This window comes from Triturus cristatus, chromosome 4_1 (genome assembly GCF_964204655.1).
Source record: "Triturus cristatus chromosome 4_1, aTriCri1.1, whole genome shotgun sequence".
Taxonomy (NCBI): Eukaryota; Metazoa; Chordata; class Amphibia; order Caudata; family Salamandridae; genus Triturus; species Triturus cristatus.
In genome coordinates, this window is record NC_140585.1 from 956539693 (window position 1) to 956559180 (window position 19488).

Here is a 19488-nt window from a genome sequence, read left to right on the forward strand (position 1 = left end):
GTCGTAGGTTAGGGTTGAGAGTGCACTGCCAGGGCCACTCGGGCGGCTGGGTGCAGGGTGCTTTTGAGCCCTCGGGCGCTCAATGGAAGTCAATGGGAATGTTCCGGTTTGGAAAAAGGCTGCAAGCTCGGGGACGAGGATGCTTCAGATGCCACCACCACTTCGAGAGGTAAGTTGGGTAGTTGTAGGTTAGGTGGGTACCCCGGGATTGGGCACAGGGGGCCGCAGGGCGCCGGGTGCAGGGGTGCCTTTTGATGTCAGAATCTTACCCTCTTGTTGATCGCGGTTGGGGTGGCACTCTGTTCTGAGGCTGCAGGCTTCTTCCGGGATGTCGAGGTGGGTCCTTGGGTGCCGGACTCGGGGTCACAGTCGCCGTGGGGTCGTCCTCAGGGTCTTTGTTCACTCCGGCACTGGCCAGGCTTGGCTGGTGCAGAGTGTGCTGGGTTCGCGGTTCCGGGCTGCTGCCAGGGGTTAGAGATAGGTTTCTGAGTAGAGCCTCTACTCATGGGAGTCCCAGGGGCTTAGAGCCAAAAGGTAGCCAGGTCCTCCGGGGTTGGTGAGGTTGCTGGCCACGAGAGATGCCGCGCTGGTGCAGGTTCGAGAGTCGACAGGCCGGTAGGGCTGGGGCCAAAGCAGTTGGTGTCTTCTCTTTTTAGCAGCTGCAGGGCAGGTCCTTGTTCTTCTTGCTCTTCTTGTAGTTTTCTGTCTGGAATCTAAGGGAGGAAGGTTCAGGGTGCCCCTAAATACTAAATTTAGGGGCGTTACAGGTAGGTGAAGGCCAGGGACCAATGGGTCCCTGTCCTGGGGTGGGTACACCCCCCTATCCTGCCTCTCTCCTGTGGGAGGGGGGCAGTAGCCTAATCCTGATGGGGTAGGGCCTCCCATCTTCAAGATTGCGAGAGCCCGGAGATGTGTTTCACCTCGCCTCCCCCACCTGAGGGGTGGGGTGGGCAGGCTGGCACATCCCCTGTCCTTGTATGGTGTTTCCGGCCAAGCTTCCCGCCAGAGTGGGGGGTTGCAGTGGCCTGGGGAAACTGCAAATGGCGGTATGCCTTTGAAGCTTCCCTTTGCTCATCCTGGGGGAGGAGATTTCTCACCTCACCCAGGATGTGCATTGTTGCAGGCCCGGGAGAGCAGGGGCTCTCCCACCCAGGGGTCCAGCAACGTGTCTGCTGTGTGGCAGCCTGGGCAGCCTCAGAGCAGACGTGGATTGTTGGTTAGCTGTGAGGGGGCATCTCTAAGATGCCCTCTGGGGTGCTTAGTACATTAAATCCCACACTGGCATCAGTGTGGGTTTAATGTGCTGAGAAGTTTGATACCAAACTTCCCAGTCTTCAATGTTGCCATTATGGTGCTGTGGAGCTCGTGTTTGACGAGCTCTCAGCACCATGTACTCTTAAATGGCAGCACTGCACTTACAGTGCCCAGGGATGGACCCGTGTACTGTAGGGGCACAGGGCTCCTTCTCCTGTGCCCACACCATAGGCGTAAGGCACCCAGCCAGAGGCGTGACTGACACATGCCTTGGCAGTGTAGGTGATGGGCATGGCACACAGATGTGTGCCATGTCGACTCTTTGTTTTGTCCTGCACCCAGACACTCAGCCTGCAAGGCAGTGTGTGTGTGTGTGTGTGTGTAAGGGTACAGGGCCTCTGAGGGTGGCACAATGAGTGCTGCAGCCCTTAGAGGCCTTCCCTGGCCACAAGGCCCTGGGTACCTAGGATACCATTTACCAGGGGCTGACATGTGGCTAGGGTTTGCCAATTTGGAGTTTTGTGTGGTTTAAGGAAGGAACATAGGCCCTGGGCACCTGATTGGCAGGAACCCAGGGTACACTCAATCAAAGTACATTCAGCAATTTAGCAAAAAGTGGGGGCATACCATGCAAGAAAGATGGCACTTTCTCACAAATACCCCGGAGGATTACTAGCTGAAAAGCATGCTATCTTCGATGTCCGCTACATCCGAACAGAGTGAAAGTTATACTAGTTTCAATGTAAATGACGATTGATGTGGGCTACGTGCAGCACAATGCAGGGCACCAGGTTTTAAACTCCTCCGCACTAGTAATTACACTCTCCAGTGGCTTCTAGTTAATTCCCGACCCCCTCCCGCTGAGGGTGTTAGACAGGCCCCAGCTACCAATCGGGTGTGAAAATTCAGAGGATGTGAGTTTACCGGGAGAGCTTTCTCCTGCGGCTTAGTGGGTGGGACCAGCATCGAGCTTCAGGGCAAATTGGCTAAAATGTGTGGGGGGGCGTGCATTTTGATAAGAGAGGGACTGACCAAGGACATACACCGTTGCCAACCGTCCATCTAGTTAATGTGTACTATGCACTCTCTGTAACATAGAAGGAAGGAAGACTGACCCAATAAGCATACGTCATTAGTAATTTAGCTTCCTACTGGGAGAAACCGTGACACAGGGATGAGACTTTCTGAAGTATTTCTCCCTGTTGTACTGGATATCTTTGCATTTTAATGTCACCACAATTTCTCTCTTCTTTTACAGGCTGTCGTCAATGTGTTGTGTTGGTTCTTGCAGATTTTTCAGGGCGTTTAAGCTGATAGGTGAGGGAGCGTTTTGGATTAACATATCCTCTCTAATGTATGTTGAGCGCTTTGAAGCAAAACACACTCACAACATGCACGCTTTAGACAGCAAATGTAAATGTAGTAGTCTCGAACTTTATTTGGAAAACTTCTAAAATATGTTTGAATTCGAGTGTTTTTTAAAATAACGTTTTAATGTGTTTTTAGAATGCCAACTCTTCCTCTGATAACTGGTCTCATGACAAAAAGTTCAATGCTTTTTCAATGGCTTCTTTCATACAATTTGGGACGACCAGTCCTAAACCATTGCATTTCTGAGGAAGTGCTCTCGCCGCTCATTTGGAATGCGGTTTGGTTGACAGGGTCTTGGCAAGGGTTGTTCCTTTTCTAGTAGTTAACAAAAGTCTAAGACAACAAGCATTGGCCGCGCGGCCGTAAAAGCGAAAGTCATAGCGATCACTCTGCAAGCGAAAGTGATCGCGATGATGCGGTAAAGCATGCTAGGGATGCGCGCGCAGCAGCGGGGGGGGCGGAGATGGTGCTGAAGGCTGGCGCAGGAAAGGCAGATGGCTGGTCGAAAAGGGAGGGGGGAATGCAGGGAGCAGCTGTGCGCGTGCATGCCATCGTGCACTGACGCTTGTAGCCAGCACAAAAATGTGGGTAGCACTTTCAAAACCCACCTACTAAATGTCTTGCCAGACCAACGCATGCGCTGGGTCAGGCGAGACCTAAAAAGAACCAGGGCCGCTATTTTTTTTCTCATCTGCAAAAACAATGGCAAATAGAGATCCTTTTAGGCATTAAGGGCACTGAGTAAATACACACAAACATTCATTCAAAATGATAACGATACTGTAGGAAGCTGGCTTTTTTTTGTAGTGTCAAAATGAGGTACACTATGAGAGTCCATAAGAAACTTATTAGCTTCCAGGACTTAAATTAATAATCACAAATGCTCTCTTTTATGGTGGGTAGCTACGTAGATTTTAAAGAAGAAAAATTGAATAAAGGATTTTAGAACGAAACCTGCTGATTGGACTAACTTTTGTTGGAATTTATTAAATCGTATTGTACATAATTTCTATGGTGTGCTGGATCATAGTATCTTTGTTCATGACTCCATTGGAGATTTAGAGGTATTGAATCTCAGATCCTTAGCACCCTAACAAACAAAAAAACTCTTGACCTAACTAAATAATAAGTGCAGATAGAATTACCTCATTCCCTGTGTGTCTGTTCATAGATCCAGTTGAAATTTGATCAACCTTGTACAGTTAGTTACAGTTGTACCTCCATTAGAGTTCACCTGCCAGTTTTGCCCAGATACTTAAGAACTCAGATGGCGCCTTTATTTTCAATGGAGGAAAATTGGAACCCTGAGCCCTTCTATGTGATTGAATGTACTTTGGTCGTGTAATGAGGTAGATGGACTAACAATGGTATATGAAGTGTTTTTCCTCATTTGTTTTCAGTGCCAGTTGCTGTGCTTGAATTTTGCTATGACAACATTGACTATTGAGGGTTCTAGGCCTGACATCTGGGAATAATTCAAGCATGTTAATCTAAGAAAGACTGTAGCTACCAGTAATTACCTATTCTTAAACTGATATTAATGCCTGGTTTTGCTTTGAGACATTTTAGCAGTGTGTGTGAGATTGTGGGCCTACAGAGAATAATATTGACACCTGGTTCTGTGTGCTTAAAAATACCTTCATATACTTACCACAGTGTCGGTTGTATGTCTATGGAGGATCCTATAGATGTGCTGTAATTTCCAGGAATATCCTAGAACTAAGGAGGATAGTTTTTCGTAGTAAAGCTCGAACAGTATTGTCACCAAGGGAGTATTTGTTGTGTTAATAAAGATTGAACTGTCCCCTCTGCTTTACTTCCCTTCCAACCTCTTTTATGCTTCATCCAACCAGATCTCTTACACTTTACCCAGCTCCATTCTCTGGCCAGACAACTCCCAAGAGTCCAGGTCATTGGCGAAAGGTGTGCTGTACAAAAAAACTATCTACTGACCTATCTGCCATTACCATGTTGGAGAGTTTGGTCATCAGTAGAGAAAGGGTAGGAGAATGAAATCCAAATGCATGAGCAGGTTAATTCCTTGAAGGATTCGACAATAAAATCTGCCTTCTCTGCCTAACTACATATTTTTTATTCATTTGGAAAACGCAGGTACGGAGTCAAAGTTTACTTACCAGTTTGAATGCGGTTTCCTTGGAAATGTATCAGATTGAAAGACTATTCTCTCCAAGCTGTCAGACGTTACGCAGTGCCAAGTGGCATTTTACTCCAGGGTGTTTTCTAAACCTTGCATGGTTGACATTCAATTGTAGCATAATCTAAATGCCCAGTTTAGACCCCAAAAAATTAGCTACAACTCTCTACCATCACAATTTCCATTACCTGCTTTGTAGCTTTAATTTTGTATGTAGAGTAAAACCATGTATTTCTTTTTTGCATTTAAAGAGTGCCGTCCTACCCACACGGGCATTCTGGTGCTTTACATATAACAAGCTTGGGTATAATCTGGCCTCCTATAAACCTTCAGTTACCAAATACCTATAGACTGGCATTGGCATTAGCAGCTGATTATTCTAAAGGAGAAAATCTTTGGGAGATAGTCCGAAAAGGTGCATTTTTATTTGTTTTCCAAAAGGAATAGCGGTTAGGGATTAGTCCTATGCTCTAGAAATGTGGTTCTAAATTCAGTGGACTAAGCGGGAGAAGGCTTGGGTTTGCTCTTCTTTGACTTTTGGTTCTCCATAGTCTGTCTTGCTTTTCCTCCTGTTAGTGTTTGACTGCAAGATGTTTGAAGTTGTTCATGCTGTTCAAAATTGTGTTGTAACTTTTGATTAATATTGGATTATTTTTAACGATATTATATTCATTATATGAATAATTAATCATTTACTCGAATGTGTTTTTTTTAATAGGAAGCTGAACTTCTGATTGCCAAGAAGTTTCACCCTCAGACTATTATAGCAGGCTGGAGGCAAGCTACCCAAGCTGCTAGAGAAGCTTTGTTGAAAGCGGCTGTGGATCATGGGTAAATTATTTAGCAAAGCCAAGTGTTTTCTACAGAATCTATGATGTATAATGTAACTTTGTATTGCATCACAGATCTATGTTTATTTAAAAATGAAAAATGTATAACTAAATTAGTTTGAGTTCCTTAATTTTGAATGTTGCCAATCAGTCATATTGCAGATATGCCAAGTCTTTTACTATAGAAGCAATGTTTGAAGGCCGTTTTAACCTCCAATTGTTACCCCCCCACAAAACACTTCTCACAGTGTATGAGTGTCCTTCGACCTTGTAACATAGTCTTGGAGTCCTGTGTTGCTTGTACACAGGATGGAGGTTTGTTCAAGTCATATCTTTGGTCACCACATCTTAAATTATTTGTGGTTTTGATATTTTGCCCGATGATTCAAAATGCTTGCCAAAAATGAGTGGCTTCTTTTGAGGAAAGAATTTTGATGAAACATGCTAATTAATTCTTTTTGTGTTGCTGTTTATTTAAAATTTGTAGGAATGATGATGAAAAATTTCAGAAAGACCTGCTAAATATTTCCAGGACCACACTGTCATCTAAGTTGCTTACTCATCATAAAGATCATTTTGCAAAACTGGCTGTACAAGCAGTACTCCGACTCAAAGGTTCTGGCAATTTGGAAGCAATTCATGTTATAAAAAAACTAGGAGGAAGTCTTCTGGAATCATATCTTGATGAAGGTATGGTCGTTTTTATCTCTGGCTTTAGCCAAAACGTTTTGACTTATTAAAATTATAAATATAATTAGTTGTAGGGATTTCAGCCAGCCCTCTTCATCCAGTAGTCTGCTGGTAATGTCTTCAACATTTTTCTTCTGCCCTTGTACAGAATGCAGCATGGTCTAGTGAAAGGCCCACTTTAGGCTTAGGCTTACCATACTGTAATCGCTTTCAGGATTTTTCACAAAGAACATATCCACACACACACACAAGTTCCTTCTATTGCCAGGGACTACTATGCCAATGTGCTTTGTAAAAAAATATTTTTACTTGGACATTTTAAAAAAAATGTTTGAGGGCCTGACAGCTCTCCCAACAATTAAATTCTTTCAGAAGCAATAACAAAACAAATGATGACAAAGCAGAGAGGCTGGCAGCTAATGCCAGATCTATTGGCTTTGTTAATGCTTGTTTTTCCATGTTTGCTGGTATAAGTTGGCTGGTATAAGGTGACTATATATTCCTCTCCTAGGTTTATCCTAATTAACCTGTTTGTAGCATGTGCCGTTGTAGAGACACATGGTCTGCGTACTCCTGCCATTTAGTTTTGGATGCAGATGTTAAAGTGGGTTCTTTGGATCCCACATAATACCATTGTCCAGACAGGAAAAAGTGAATCCACGGTCTTAAGGCTTCAGAACATGTTTGTGTTAGCTCTTTAAAATCCAGCTTTCCTACTCATTTTCAGACAAAGCCTTTGTGCAAAGTGATGACTCACAGCAATTAGTAGTGGCTCAAGACAGAAGTACCCAAAAGGTGGGTACAGTGAACTGTGGGTACAGTGAACTGTGAGCTCTCTGCTCATGGCTTTCCCCTCACCTTCCTGAAGCCGTAATCTAAGACGGGCAGGCCCTGCCTATCAATTTTCTTACCTTGAAAAATAAGCTGTAGTCTGCTCTGCATCCCTACCATATAGCAAATGGCAGGGTTTGAGACGACCTAATTAGCATACAAGAGCTTCATGGAATTTCTAAAGGTATCCCTATCTCCACCCTTTAATGTCTGTATCTCCAGCCACAGGAATGTAGGCAATACACTTTATCGGTCTTTGGTAAGCTGTTCCATCCTCCATATTCTGCCATGCTAAATCAGGGGCTTCCAAAATTGATTCCACTTGCCTCAGTACTCTGATTCACACAACACTTTCTCTGCCAGCATCTGTGTGGGGGGGATATTAAGCATTAGCCCTAGTTACAGCCAGTGAACAGTCTTATTTTTAAGTTGATTAATGTTTTCCTCTGCCGCCCTCGACAAAGGGGGGGCATTTCCCCCATTACAATGACGTAGGGAGTTGCCGCCGAGGGCACCTGGATGGTGGTATTGGAGGGGCAGTATGTCGGCTGTGAGTGTTGAGATGTGGCAGCGACGAACAAATCTGAGCTGCTCAGGCTTCCCTGCTGGGTCGTCTTGCCAAGTGCTTGCCACCCAGAGGTAGACTCTGTGACCCTTGGAACATCGGGTAGGTTGGTAGTGTAGGATCGCAAAGGCGGTTGTGATAAACCTGCCGATGAGACTGGGGCCTGTGCTTGAGCCTGAGATGTTGCTCCCCCACTTCTGCTGACAATGGCGTCGCGGGGTAGCGTACTCAGACCTGCGTTTGGAATGCTATGCTGGCGATCGGAGCACTGGCTACTTATACTTGAATATAGGGTATCCGCTGATCCCTTCAAAGAACGAACAGTTTGCTCGTGTGCAGAGATCCGAGTGTCAAACCCATTTAGGGCTGAAATAATCTTCCTTTCAAAGTCTTTGAAAGAAGCCAAAAGTCTGTCATCTGGGGTGCCCCTTGTAACTTCAGGATAGACCACTGGAGGTGTAGATGGGGCATGCACACGCTCTGGGATAATCTTCCTGCTCGATTTGTTGCCAGTGGGCAACCCTGGGGTGGAACTTTTTCATCTGGTTCCCACCACATCCCTTTTTAGTCATCCCAAGTCTCCTCCTGCTATGACCTCCCCCCAAAAATATTCTAGATCCTTCGCTCTTCTATCTCTCCATTATCGTTTTCAATCAAAATAAGATTAACATGTCCCCTTCTCAAATTTCAAATTTACTATACTAAATCACCACTAATCTTTATGGGTTCCAGCGTAGCGTGCTACTCGCCAAAAAAAGCGTTTCAACACCCCATTAGGGGTAACAAGTGCTATATAAATGCAAACCTTTTCCCCTCTTCTATCCGTCCGCTATCCTTCGCAATCCAAATAACTGACTAATATTCACCACTCAAATTACTTTCATATTTCACTATACTAATTAAACACTAATCCTTCATGGGTTCCGGAGAAGCGTGCTACTCACCAAAAAAGCAATTTGACGCCTCGTCGGGGGTAGTAAGCGCTATATGAATGCAATTACAATACAACACTGCTATTATGCATGTGCTGCACTTTAACTGATCATGCACACATGATGTCCATGCAAGTGGTCCGAGTTTCACATAACAATGGAATTTTGCACCAGGAGGATCAGAAGACTGCACACTCTCTAACGGATGAAAAAAGGCGTGGTCATGCAACAAATGGTTGCACGCGGAATGCTGCCACTACTGTTTTACATGACCTATATAGGGTAAGGACAGTAGTCCACTGCATAATATGAGAGGTGGGAAATTAGCTATGCGGGAGGCAGGTTGCACCTCCAGGTTAGTCACAACCCTAAGGTGGGCAGCCTGAAGTGAATACGAAATAATTCCACCATCTTATGTGTGGTAGAATTAGGAACTCTGGGACAAGGTTATGCCCACTGTCCACAGGAAATGGTTATGTAGGGGATGTAGTGACCCTCAGGGGTAGGTAGCCCATTGGCTACTATCCTTCACTACCCTTAGCGTCCTTAAAGTATATAGGGGATCCCCTGATACCAGGAAATCAGATTTAACTACTGGGAACCAATGAAGAAAGAAGGACCGACGAGAGCGAGAACTGAAGACCTGCACAAAACTCTGCAGGTTGCTTGCACTTTGACCTCGCTGGACCCACTTCGCCAAACATTTAACACACTCCCCCAAACCCTTGGATCACTGCCCAGCACCTCAACAGGGAAATATCTCCCTAGGAGTAGAGGAGCTGCTCCCCTGCAGTTGCAGGCACCACAAAGCATCTGCTGGTACACCATGTTGCTAGTCATTGTGCTTAACAAAGGAGCTGCATGACCGGAAAAAGGTCTTTGTACTCCAGGAGGTCAGATCTGCCCAGCTGGGAGCAGCCAGGGCCCCCAGGAGCCACCCAGCACCAATACCCTGGGTACCTGAGCAGTTACAGCAGCCAAGGCTTGTTGGTGGTCCGGACTCCAACAGCACAAAGCAAGACCTACTGTTTAAGTCAGGATGCATCCGTTGAGCACCAAGAATGGTCCTGCTGCCCTGTTTCCCCTCTTTACCAGGTCCCCTAGACCTAGAGAGCGCCTCAGACCGACAGCAATCAGACGCCTCAAAGCACCCATGCTCCCCAGCCCATGTCAGAGGGAGGTGACGGTGCCAACATGGTACTGAGCCCACCCTTGGTTTTGGCCAGACTGATTCCCCCCCCCGCCACCCCCCCCCCCGCCACCCCCAGTCGCTGCCAGCAGCCTATTTTTGCACACAACCCCGCCAGACAATGGCCCACAGCACACGAGCCTCCCAGCCTAATTGAGAGTGGACCAGTGGTATCCCTGCGTGCCCAAGACCTTCAAGGCTTGAGCTTCCTGCTTGCAGCCCTTCTGCATTAGGACACCCCAGAGCCAACAGAGCTGACATGTTGGTGCTGCCTTGGACCTTGCCCCATACTTACCTCAAGTCAAGAAGAACAGCCCAGTAAGTCATTGCTAAGTGACCAAATTCAGTATATGTTTTACCCCATAGAATAACATTACCACTTTAAAGATGCATTACAGTGCATTTTCTAAGCCTTGAAAAGTACTTGATTACGATCTTGGTGTCTAAATTCATATAAATGTTTATTTTTATAAATTGGTGTTATATTTCTTTATTGGTTGTGTGTCTCACTTACTGACTGTGTGTGCAATAAATGCTTAACACTATCCTCTGATAAACCTAAACTGCTCGCCCACACTACCACAAAAGAGAGCATTTGTGATTATTATTTTAACCCCTGTAAACCAGTAAGGGTCGCCTCTACACTCTGCACAATGTACCTCATTTTGGTGCACTATATAGAGATACAGCTTCATACAGTGATTACCTTAGTACGCAATGTGGCAAGTTCCATGCCCTTTGCTCTCATGAACGACACATAGCATAAGAACAAATAGGCATCCCTCTTCTTTCCAAGATAATGTCGACTCCCACGTTAATCATTCCATTTCTATTTGACTTCATTCAGAATCTTACTTTATGGCAGAACGATCTATGCACAAACAAGACATTAGGAGAATTAAAAAATTCTACCCATTCAAGAGCGCAAATATACCACAGACAAGTGTGTAAACCACAAGCCTGCTCTCAGTCAACTTATCAGAAGATAGTCTTTTGTATAAATGTTGAAATCAAAAACCAAATAAATCTTAACTGGTACATCCAAAGTTCACTCTACTGGAGTTAAAGCTGCAACTACTGCTTTCTGAAGATCTCCGTACGGTAGATTTCCTAAGATCATACATCGAGGTCCATCCACACTATACTTTGGCAGTACAGCATATTTCTCACTTATATTCCTTAATTATTTCAATGGATGGGGTTGCTGCTCTGTTGACTACTTATAAACACCGATTGAGATTGATGAAAGTGAGGTACTGGTGGAGTGTGCTTCTAAATACATCTGAACTCTGCTTTCCTCCCATTTTTCTTTTAAAAACTGACAGAAAACATATTCACTTGTCACTTTTACTAATGTAATTATTGTTTTAAAGTGTGAGTGGTTTCATCTTTAAAAAGAAAATTAGTTAAATGTTGCCAATACATCATTCTTTTAAAGGCAAAAATAATATTTAGAATTCAATGTTTAGTTTTTCTAAAGCAAAGTACTTATTTAAAATATTTTTCTAGTATTCTGCATACACAGGTAAGTCAATTCAGGGCTTATTATTTCGATGGTGATGCCAGTGAAGCAATGTTAGCATTAGAGGTAAGCTTTCATTATTGCATCTTCATGCCAGAAGGTAATGTTCCGGTTGATTTTTCTTTTTTTCTTTTTGTATTTATTTTTATAAAATGTTTATTTGTCAACAAGAGGGTAATAATAAAAAGAACACTGTGAGAAAGTGCCATCTTTCTTGCATGGTATGCCCCCACTTTTTGCTGAATGTACTTTGACTGAGTGTGCGCTGGACTCCTGCCAATCTGGTGCCCAGGGCCTATGTTCCTTCCCTAAAACACAAAACACAAATTGGCAAGCCCTGGCCACATGTCAGCCCCTGGTAAATGGTACCCTAGGTACCCAGGGCCTTGTGACCAGGGAAGGCCTCTAAGGGCTGCAGCACCGATTCTTGAAACCCCAAATAAGGACAGGGGATGTGCCAGCCTGCCAACCCCACCCCTCAGGTGGGGGAGGCGAGGTGAAGCACATCTCCGGCTCTCGCCATCTTGAAGATAGGAAGCCCTGCCCAATCAGGACTAGGCTACTGCCCCCTCCCACAGGAGAGAGGCAGGATAGGTACCCACCCCAGGACAGGGACCCATTGGTCCCTGCCCTTCACCTACCTGTCACGCCCCTAAATTTAGTATTTAGGGGCACCCTGAACCTTCCTTCCCCAGATTCCAGATTCCAAAATCCGAAGGAGAGCTAGAAGAAAGAAGACCTGCCCTGCAGCTGCTAAGAGGAAGACGCCAACTGCTTTGGCCCCAGCCCTACCGGCCTATCGACCCTCGAACCTGCTCCTGCTCCAACCCGGCATCTCTTGTGGCCAGCAACCTCACAAACCCCGGAGGACCTGGCTACCTTTTGACTCTACTAATCCCTGGCAGCAGCCCGGAACTGCGAACCCAGCACACTCTGCACCCGCCAAGCCTTACCTGTGCCGGAGTGAACCAAGACCACGAGGACGACCCCACGGCGACTGTGACCCCGAGTCCGGCACCCAAGGACCTCCCTCGACACTCCTGAAGAAGCATGCAGCCTTAGAACCAGGTGCCCCCCCAACCGCGATCAACATAGGGTAAGATTTCCCGACACCAAAAGGCACCCCTGCACCCGGCGCCCCATGGCCCCCTGTGCCCAATCCCGGGGTACCTACTGTGAGAAAGTGGCTCTGTATATACTGTTCCCTAATAGGTACAGGGTGTACAGAGTCCACAGTCCCCCAGGGGCTGATAGAGGTTAAAGTTAGGTATGACCTTACTCTCTAAAGTGGTAGCTTGGTCGAGCAGTAAGGCAGTACCAGAGGACAGTGTAAAGCATTTGTTGTACACACTCAGTCAGCAAATGGTCTCACACACTCAATAACTGAACTCTAGGCCAATGGTTTATATATATAAAATATATGCTTGTTTTATTTTTAGAACCACAAAGGGAATAAAAATATACTTTCTCAGAATGAGAGGTTGAATATAAATACTTTTGCAATAAGCAATGGATTTTTGTAAATAGTCACAGTTGGTTGCAATAAACAATCCTATTTCCTAAACATAACAATGCATTGAGCTCCATGGTAAATTCAGGTTATTTGTAATAAATTACTTTTCAGATTACTTTTGGAATTCCAGGTCTGGTTCCTAGATCCAACCCTGGGACAATATTCAGAATCCAGTGGTGAAAGTCGACTTAATTACTGTACTGATTTTTAAATAATATTAAGCTATTTCAAAAGTTGACACTTAGAAAATATTTCAAAGAAAACATTCAATGGATCTCTATGGCAAGAAATTCAAGTTGCAGGTAGAGTACTTTATCGTTACTTTTGTAATCCAGTTCTGGGTACCTAGACTCAACACTGGGGTCTTTATCAGAAACAGGTAAGTAATTACGTTTGCAGAAATGGTACGATTTTAAAAGAATATTTCAAGATTGCAGAAATCCACACTTAGAAGAAATTTCACAGAAAAGCAGTCAATGGTTTCCTATGGGAGAAAATTGGGTTACTGGTAAGTATAGATGCGAGTATTCTTCCGAGCTAGTGCTGGGCACCAAGATCCAGCACTGTGAGCCCACCTGAGAACAGGTGAGTTTTTGCGTTTTTGTCGCTCGGCTGATTTTTAGTGAATATTTGAAGATTTGAAAAGTCCACACTTAGACGAAATTTCAAGAAAAAGCCAGTCAGTGTTACCCTATGTAGAAAATAGAGTTAGCGGTTTTCAGGTAAGTTCTCGACTGGCAAAGGTGGGGTTCTGGGCATAGACTCAGGGGTCCCCCAAGGTCAGATAGGCACAGTTAGTTCACCCTCAGCGGCTCTAGGGCAGCCGGGTGCAGAGAGAGTTAGGCCCAATGTTAGCCTATGAGGAATAGGGGGGGCCTGGTTTGGTGGCTGCTGACTAGCGGGCCACGCGGCTGTGGGAGCTGGGCTCCTGGTCACTCACTCAGGGCAAGTGGGGAAGTAGGCTAGTGTAGAGATTGCACTGCCAGGGCCACTCTGGCAGCTGGGTGAAGGGTGCTTTTGAGCCGTCGGGCGCTCAATGGAAATCAATGGGAATGTTCCGGTTAGGAAAAAGGCTGCAAACTCTGGGACGAGGATGCTTCAGGTGCCACCACCACTTCGAGAGGTAAGTTGGGTAGTTGTAGGTTAGGTGGGTACCCCAGGATTGGGCACAGGGGGCCGCAGGGCGCCGCGTGCAGGGGTGCCTTTTGGTGTCGGGAATCTTACCCTCTGATGATCGCGGTTGGGGGGGCACCTTGTTCCGAGGCTGCAGGCTTCTTCCGGAATGTCGAGGGGGGTCCTTGGGTGCCGGACTCGGGGTCACAGTTGCCGTGGGGTCGCCCTCAGGGTCTTTGTCCACTCCTGCACTGGCCAGGCTTGGCTGGTGCAGAGTGTGCTGGGTTCGCGGTTCCGGTCTGCTGCCAGGGGTTAGAAATAGGTTTCTGAGTAGAGCCTCTACTCGTGGGAGTCCTAGGGGCTTAGAGCCAAAAGGTAGCCAGGTCCTCCGGGGTTGGTGAGGTTGCTGGCCACGAGAGATGCCGCGCTGGTGCAGGTTCGAGAGTCGACAGGCCTGTATGGCTGGGGCCAAAGCAGTTGGTGTCTTCTTCTCTTTTTAGCAGCTGCAGGGCAGGTCCTTGTTCTTCTTGCTCTTCTTGTAGTTTTCTGTCTGGAATCTAAGGGAGGAAGGTTCAGGGTGCCCCTAAATACTAGATTTAGGGGCGTTATAGGTAGGTGAAGGCCAGGGACCAATGGGTCCTTGTTCTGGGGTGGGTACACCCCCTATCCTGCCTCTCTCCTGTGGGAGGGGGGCAGTAGCCTAGTCCTGATAGGGTAGGGCCTCCCATCTTCAAGATGGCGAGAGCCCGGAGATGTGTTTCACCTCGCCTCCCCCACCTGAGGGGTGGGGTGGGCAGGCTGGCACATCCCCTGTCCTTGTATGGGGTTGCCGGCCAAGCTTCCCGCCAGAGTGGGGGGTTGCAGTGGCCTGGGGAAACTCCAAATGGTGGCATGCCTTTGAAGCTTCCCTTTGCTCATCCTGGGGGAGGAGATTTCTCACCTCACCCAGGATGTGCATTGTTGCAGGCCCAGGAGAGCAGGAGCTCTCCCACCCAGGGGTCCAGCAACGTGTCTGCTGTGTGGCAGCCTGGGCAGCTTCAGAGCAGACGTGGATTGTAGGTCAGCTGTAAGGGGGCATCTCTAAGATGCCCTCTGGGGTGCTTAGTACATTAAATCCCACACTGGCATCAGTGTGGGTTTAATGTGCTGAGAAGTTTGATACCAAACTTCCCAGTCTTCAGTGTTGCCATTATGGTGCTGTGGGGCTCGTGTTTGACGAGCTCCCAGCACCATGTACTCTTAAATGGCAGCACTGCACTTACAGTGGCCAGGAATGGACCCGGGTACTGTAGGGGCACAGGGCTCCTGCTCCTGTGCCCACACCATAGGCGTAAGGCACCCAGCTAGAGGGGTGACTGACATACGCCTTGGCAGTGTAGGTGATGGGCATGGCACACAGAGATGTGTGCCATGTCGACTTTGTTTTGTCCTGCACCCAGACACTCAGCCTGCAAAGGCAGTGTGTGTGTAAGGGTACAGGGCCTCTAAGGGTGGCACAACGAGTGCTGCAGCCCCTAGAGGCCTTCCCTGGCCACAAGGCCCTGGGTACCTAGGGTACCATTTACCAGGGGCTGACATGTGGCTAGGGTTTGCCAATTTGGAGTTTGTGTGTTTTAAGGAAGGAACATAGGCCCTGGGCACCTGATTGGCAGGAGTCCAGGGTACACTTAATCAAAGTACATTCAGCAATTTAGCAAAAAGTGGGGGCATACCATGCAAGAAAGATTACACTTTCTCACACCTACCTATCCTCCAACTACCCAACTTACCTCTCGAAGTTGTGGTGGCTCGTCCCCGAGCTTGCAGTCTTTTTCTAAACCGGAGATTTCCCACTGAAATCAATTGAGCACCCGAAGGCTCAAAAGCACCCTGCCCGAGTGGCCCTGGCAGTGCAACCTCTACACCTATCTACTTCCCCACTTGCCCTGAGTAAGTGACCAGGAGCCCAACTCCCACAACCGCGTGGCCTGCTAGTCCGCAGCCACCAACCAAGGCCCCCCTACCTCTCATAGGTTAACATTGGGCCTAACTCTCTCTGCACCCGGCCGCCCTTGTGCCGCTGAGGGTCAACCACTGTACCTACCTGACCCTGGGAGATCCTGGAGTCTATGCCCAGAACCTTAACTCTGCCAGTCGAGTACTTACCTTTAAACCGATAACTCAATTTTCTCCATAGGGTAACGTTGACTGGATTTTCCTGAAATTTCTTCTAAGTTTCGACTTTTCAAAACTTAAAATATTCACCAAAAATCAGCCGAGTAACGAAAACGAAAATACTCATAGTGCTGGATCTTGGTGCCCTGCACTGACTCTGAAAAATACTTACAACTGTACTTACCAGTAACCCAATTTTCTCCCATAGGAAATCATTGACTGTTTTTCTGTGAAATTTCTTCTAAGTGTCAATTTCTGCAAACTTTAAATATTCTTTAAAATCGTATAATATCTGAAAACTTAATTACTTACCTGTTTTGGATAAATGTCCCAGTACTGAGTCTAGGCACCCAGTACTGGATTACAAAAGTAACGAGAACATACTATACCTGCAACTTGAATTTTCTGCCATAGGGAATCATGGACTGTTTTTTCTATGAAATATTTTCTAAATGTCAACTTTTAAAATGGCAAAATATTGTGTAAAAATCATCACCGTAATTAAGTCGACTTGTATCACTTGATTCCAAGTATTGACCCAGGACTAAATCTAGGATCCAGTCCTGGAATTCCAAAAGTAATCCTAAAAGTAATCGGTGGCAAATAACTTGAAACTTCATTGAACTCAATGCATTATTGTGTTTAGAATTGTGTTGCCTATTGCAACCACTTCTACAAAAGGCAATTGCATATTGCAAAAGTATTTATATAAAGCATCTCATTCTGAGAAAGTATATTTTAATACCTATTGTTGGTTCTAAAATAAAACGAGCATATATTTTTTTTATACATAAACCATTGGCCTAGAGTTCAGTTATTGAGTGTGTGAAATCATTTGCTGACTGTGTGTGTACAACAAATGCTTTACACTGTCCTCTGATACTGCCTTACTGCTCGACCAAGCTACCACTTTAGAGAGTCAGGTTATATCTAACTTTAGCCTCTGCCAAACCTCTGGGGACTGTGGTCTCTGTACACCCTGTACCTATTTGGGAACAGTATATACAGAGCCCCTTTCTCACAAACACCATATTCATTACATACAGATATCAGAGAAAATAATTACATACATGAAAAAAAAGGGGAGGAAAACACCAAACAAAAATTATTCATGAGACAGAGAGCATGGTAAAGCCAAGATAAACTTCATGTAAAACTGATTTAAAAATTAAAACCATGATCCCCAGATTGCATTAAATTTGACTACAGAGCGAATGCCCCTCGATTTAGCCAGCGTTTGTTCCATATCGTACGTCTGTCTTTCTAACAATCACCGATCCGTGACCGAAGGAGGTATTGAGATCCAAACCCGGGCAATTGTTAGTCTTGCAGAGACCAGTAAAATAGTTCATAAGCCTTTAAATTTAGAACTCAAATTGCTGCCACCCGTCATAATTCCCATGGTCGTGAGGTGTTTCCATCCCAACTTCTGAGACAGTACTTAGCCAACCTTCTGCTAGAATGTTGACAATTCTGGGCATGTTCCGAACATATGTTTTATGTCAGCCGCATATAGATCACACCATGGGCATTTTTTCCGATCGCTGACTGAATTGTTAGATGACCACTTAGCTATTCATTCTGACGAATAATATAATAGACACATTGTGCGATGCTGTTGCAATCGCAACTGGTAGAATGCACAACCTTGTCTATAGTAATAAAAGCTTGTGATATAGTGATAGCCGAAACTGACGTTCCCATAACCTTGCTCCAGCGATCAGCTAGTCTTGCACAGTCATCTGATCTAGAAGTACTCAAACTTTTATACCCTCCGCTAATCATTTATAGCATGTAAACAATCCCAGATGTCAGAGCCGGATATGTTCGTCAAATTTAAGTGCCGTAAAAAATAGTTGCGGATCTGATAATACTTAATCAGCATATGATCTGGTAGTTTATGCTGTATCTGCAATTTTTCAAAAGAGACAAAGCCGCTGTAGTCATAAAGATCGCCTAAGCATACGACACCGCAGCTAGCCCAGCATTTGCCCACGGCATCATGAAATATCTCTGGCAGGCCTGGGTTATATCAAAGAGGGAGTTTATCATGGAAAAGCGATGCATTACACTTGAGCAAGACAGCGTGCCAAATAGGTATACTATCTCGTTGTGAGAGTTTCTTGCATGGTATGCCCCCACTTTTTGCTGAATTGCTGATGTACTTTTACTGAGTGTGTCCTTGGCTCCTGCCAATCTGGTACCCAGGGCCTGTGTTCCTTCCCTAAAACTGCATTGAAGCCTAAACCCAATTGGCATCTCTGGCCACATGTCAGCCCCTGGTAAATGCTACCATAGGTACCCAGGGCACTGTGACCCGAGAAGGCCCCAAAGGGTGCAGTACGTATTGTGCCACCCTTAGAGGCCGTGTACCCTGGCACACACACACTGCCTTTGCAGGCTGAGTGTCTGGGTGCAGAACAAAACAGAGATGACATAGTCCACATCCCTGTGTGCCATGCCCACAAACCACTGCCCTGGCATACATTAGTCACCCCTCTAGCTGGGTGCCCTATGCCAGTGGTGAGCGTACAGGTGCATGAGCCCTGTACCCCTACAGTGCCCAGGTCCATTCCTGGGCCCTGTAAGTGCAGTGCTATCATTAAGAGTATATGGTGCCGGGAGGTTGTCATTACGAACTCCACAGCACCATGATGGCTGCACTGAAGACTGGGAAGTTTGGTATCAAACTTCTCAACACATTAAACCCACACTGATGCCAGTGTGGGATTTAATGTAAAATGCACGACAGAGGGCATCTTGGAGATGCCCCCTGAAACTCGACCAACTCCCAGTGACCTGACTGAGTGGCTGCGCAGGCAGCCACCACCAGACATGTTTCTGGACCCCTGGGTCAAGAGCTTCCTGCTCTTGGGGGCCTGAAACAATGCACATCCTGGGATGAGGTGCCAAGCCTCCTCCCCCAGGATGAGCAGGGTTCACGAAGGAGAAGCTTCAAAGGCATGCCGCCTTTGTGAGCTTCTCCAAACCACTTGCTGTACTCTGCAACTGGTTCTACCCCCCCCCCCCCCCCACTTTGGGTGGGAGACCCGGCGGGAAAAACAAAGTGAGGAAGAGAGCTGTGCCAACATCACCCCTAAGGTGGGGGAGGCGAGGTGAGGCACAACCTAGAGTCCCTGCAATCTTGAGGATCGGGCGACCCAGCCAACCAGGGACAGGCTCCTGCCCCCCTCCCACTGGAGAGTGGCAGAATAGGGGGTGTGCCCACCCCAGGGAAGGGACCCATTGGTCCCTGCCCTTTACCTACCTGTAACGCCCCTAAATGTAGTATTTAGGGGCTCCCTGAACCTTCCTTCCTCAGATCCAGCAAACACAAGAAAAGGACGAGAAGCTGTGCAGAGCTACCAA

The 19488-nt window shown here is 46.4% G+C and overlaps 1 protein-coding gene across 1 annotated transcript in view; it reads left to right on the plus strand.

Moving 5' to 3' along the window:
- The window catches only part of CCT2 (chaperonin containing TCP1 subunit 2), a 284562-nt gene that overhangs the window by 31532 nt on the left and 233542 nt on the right, over positions 1-19488 (plus strand). Inside the window, exons 6-7 of the mRNA XM_085653840.1 lie at positions 5499-5611; positions 6098-6300. Coding sequence (XP_085509966.1) covers positions 5499-5611; positions 6098-6300 — 316 coding nt within the window. The remainder of the gene's footprint in view (positions 1-5498; positions 5612-6097; positions 6301-19488) is intronic.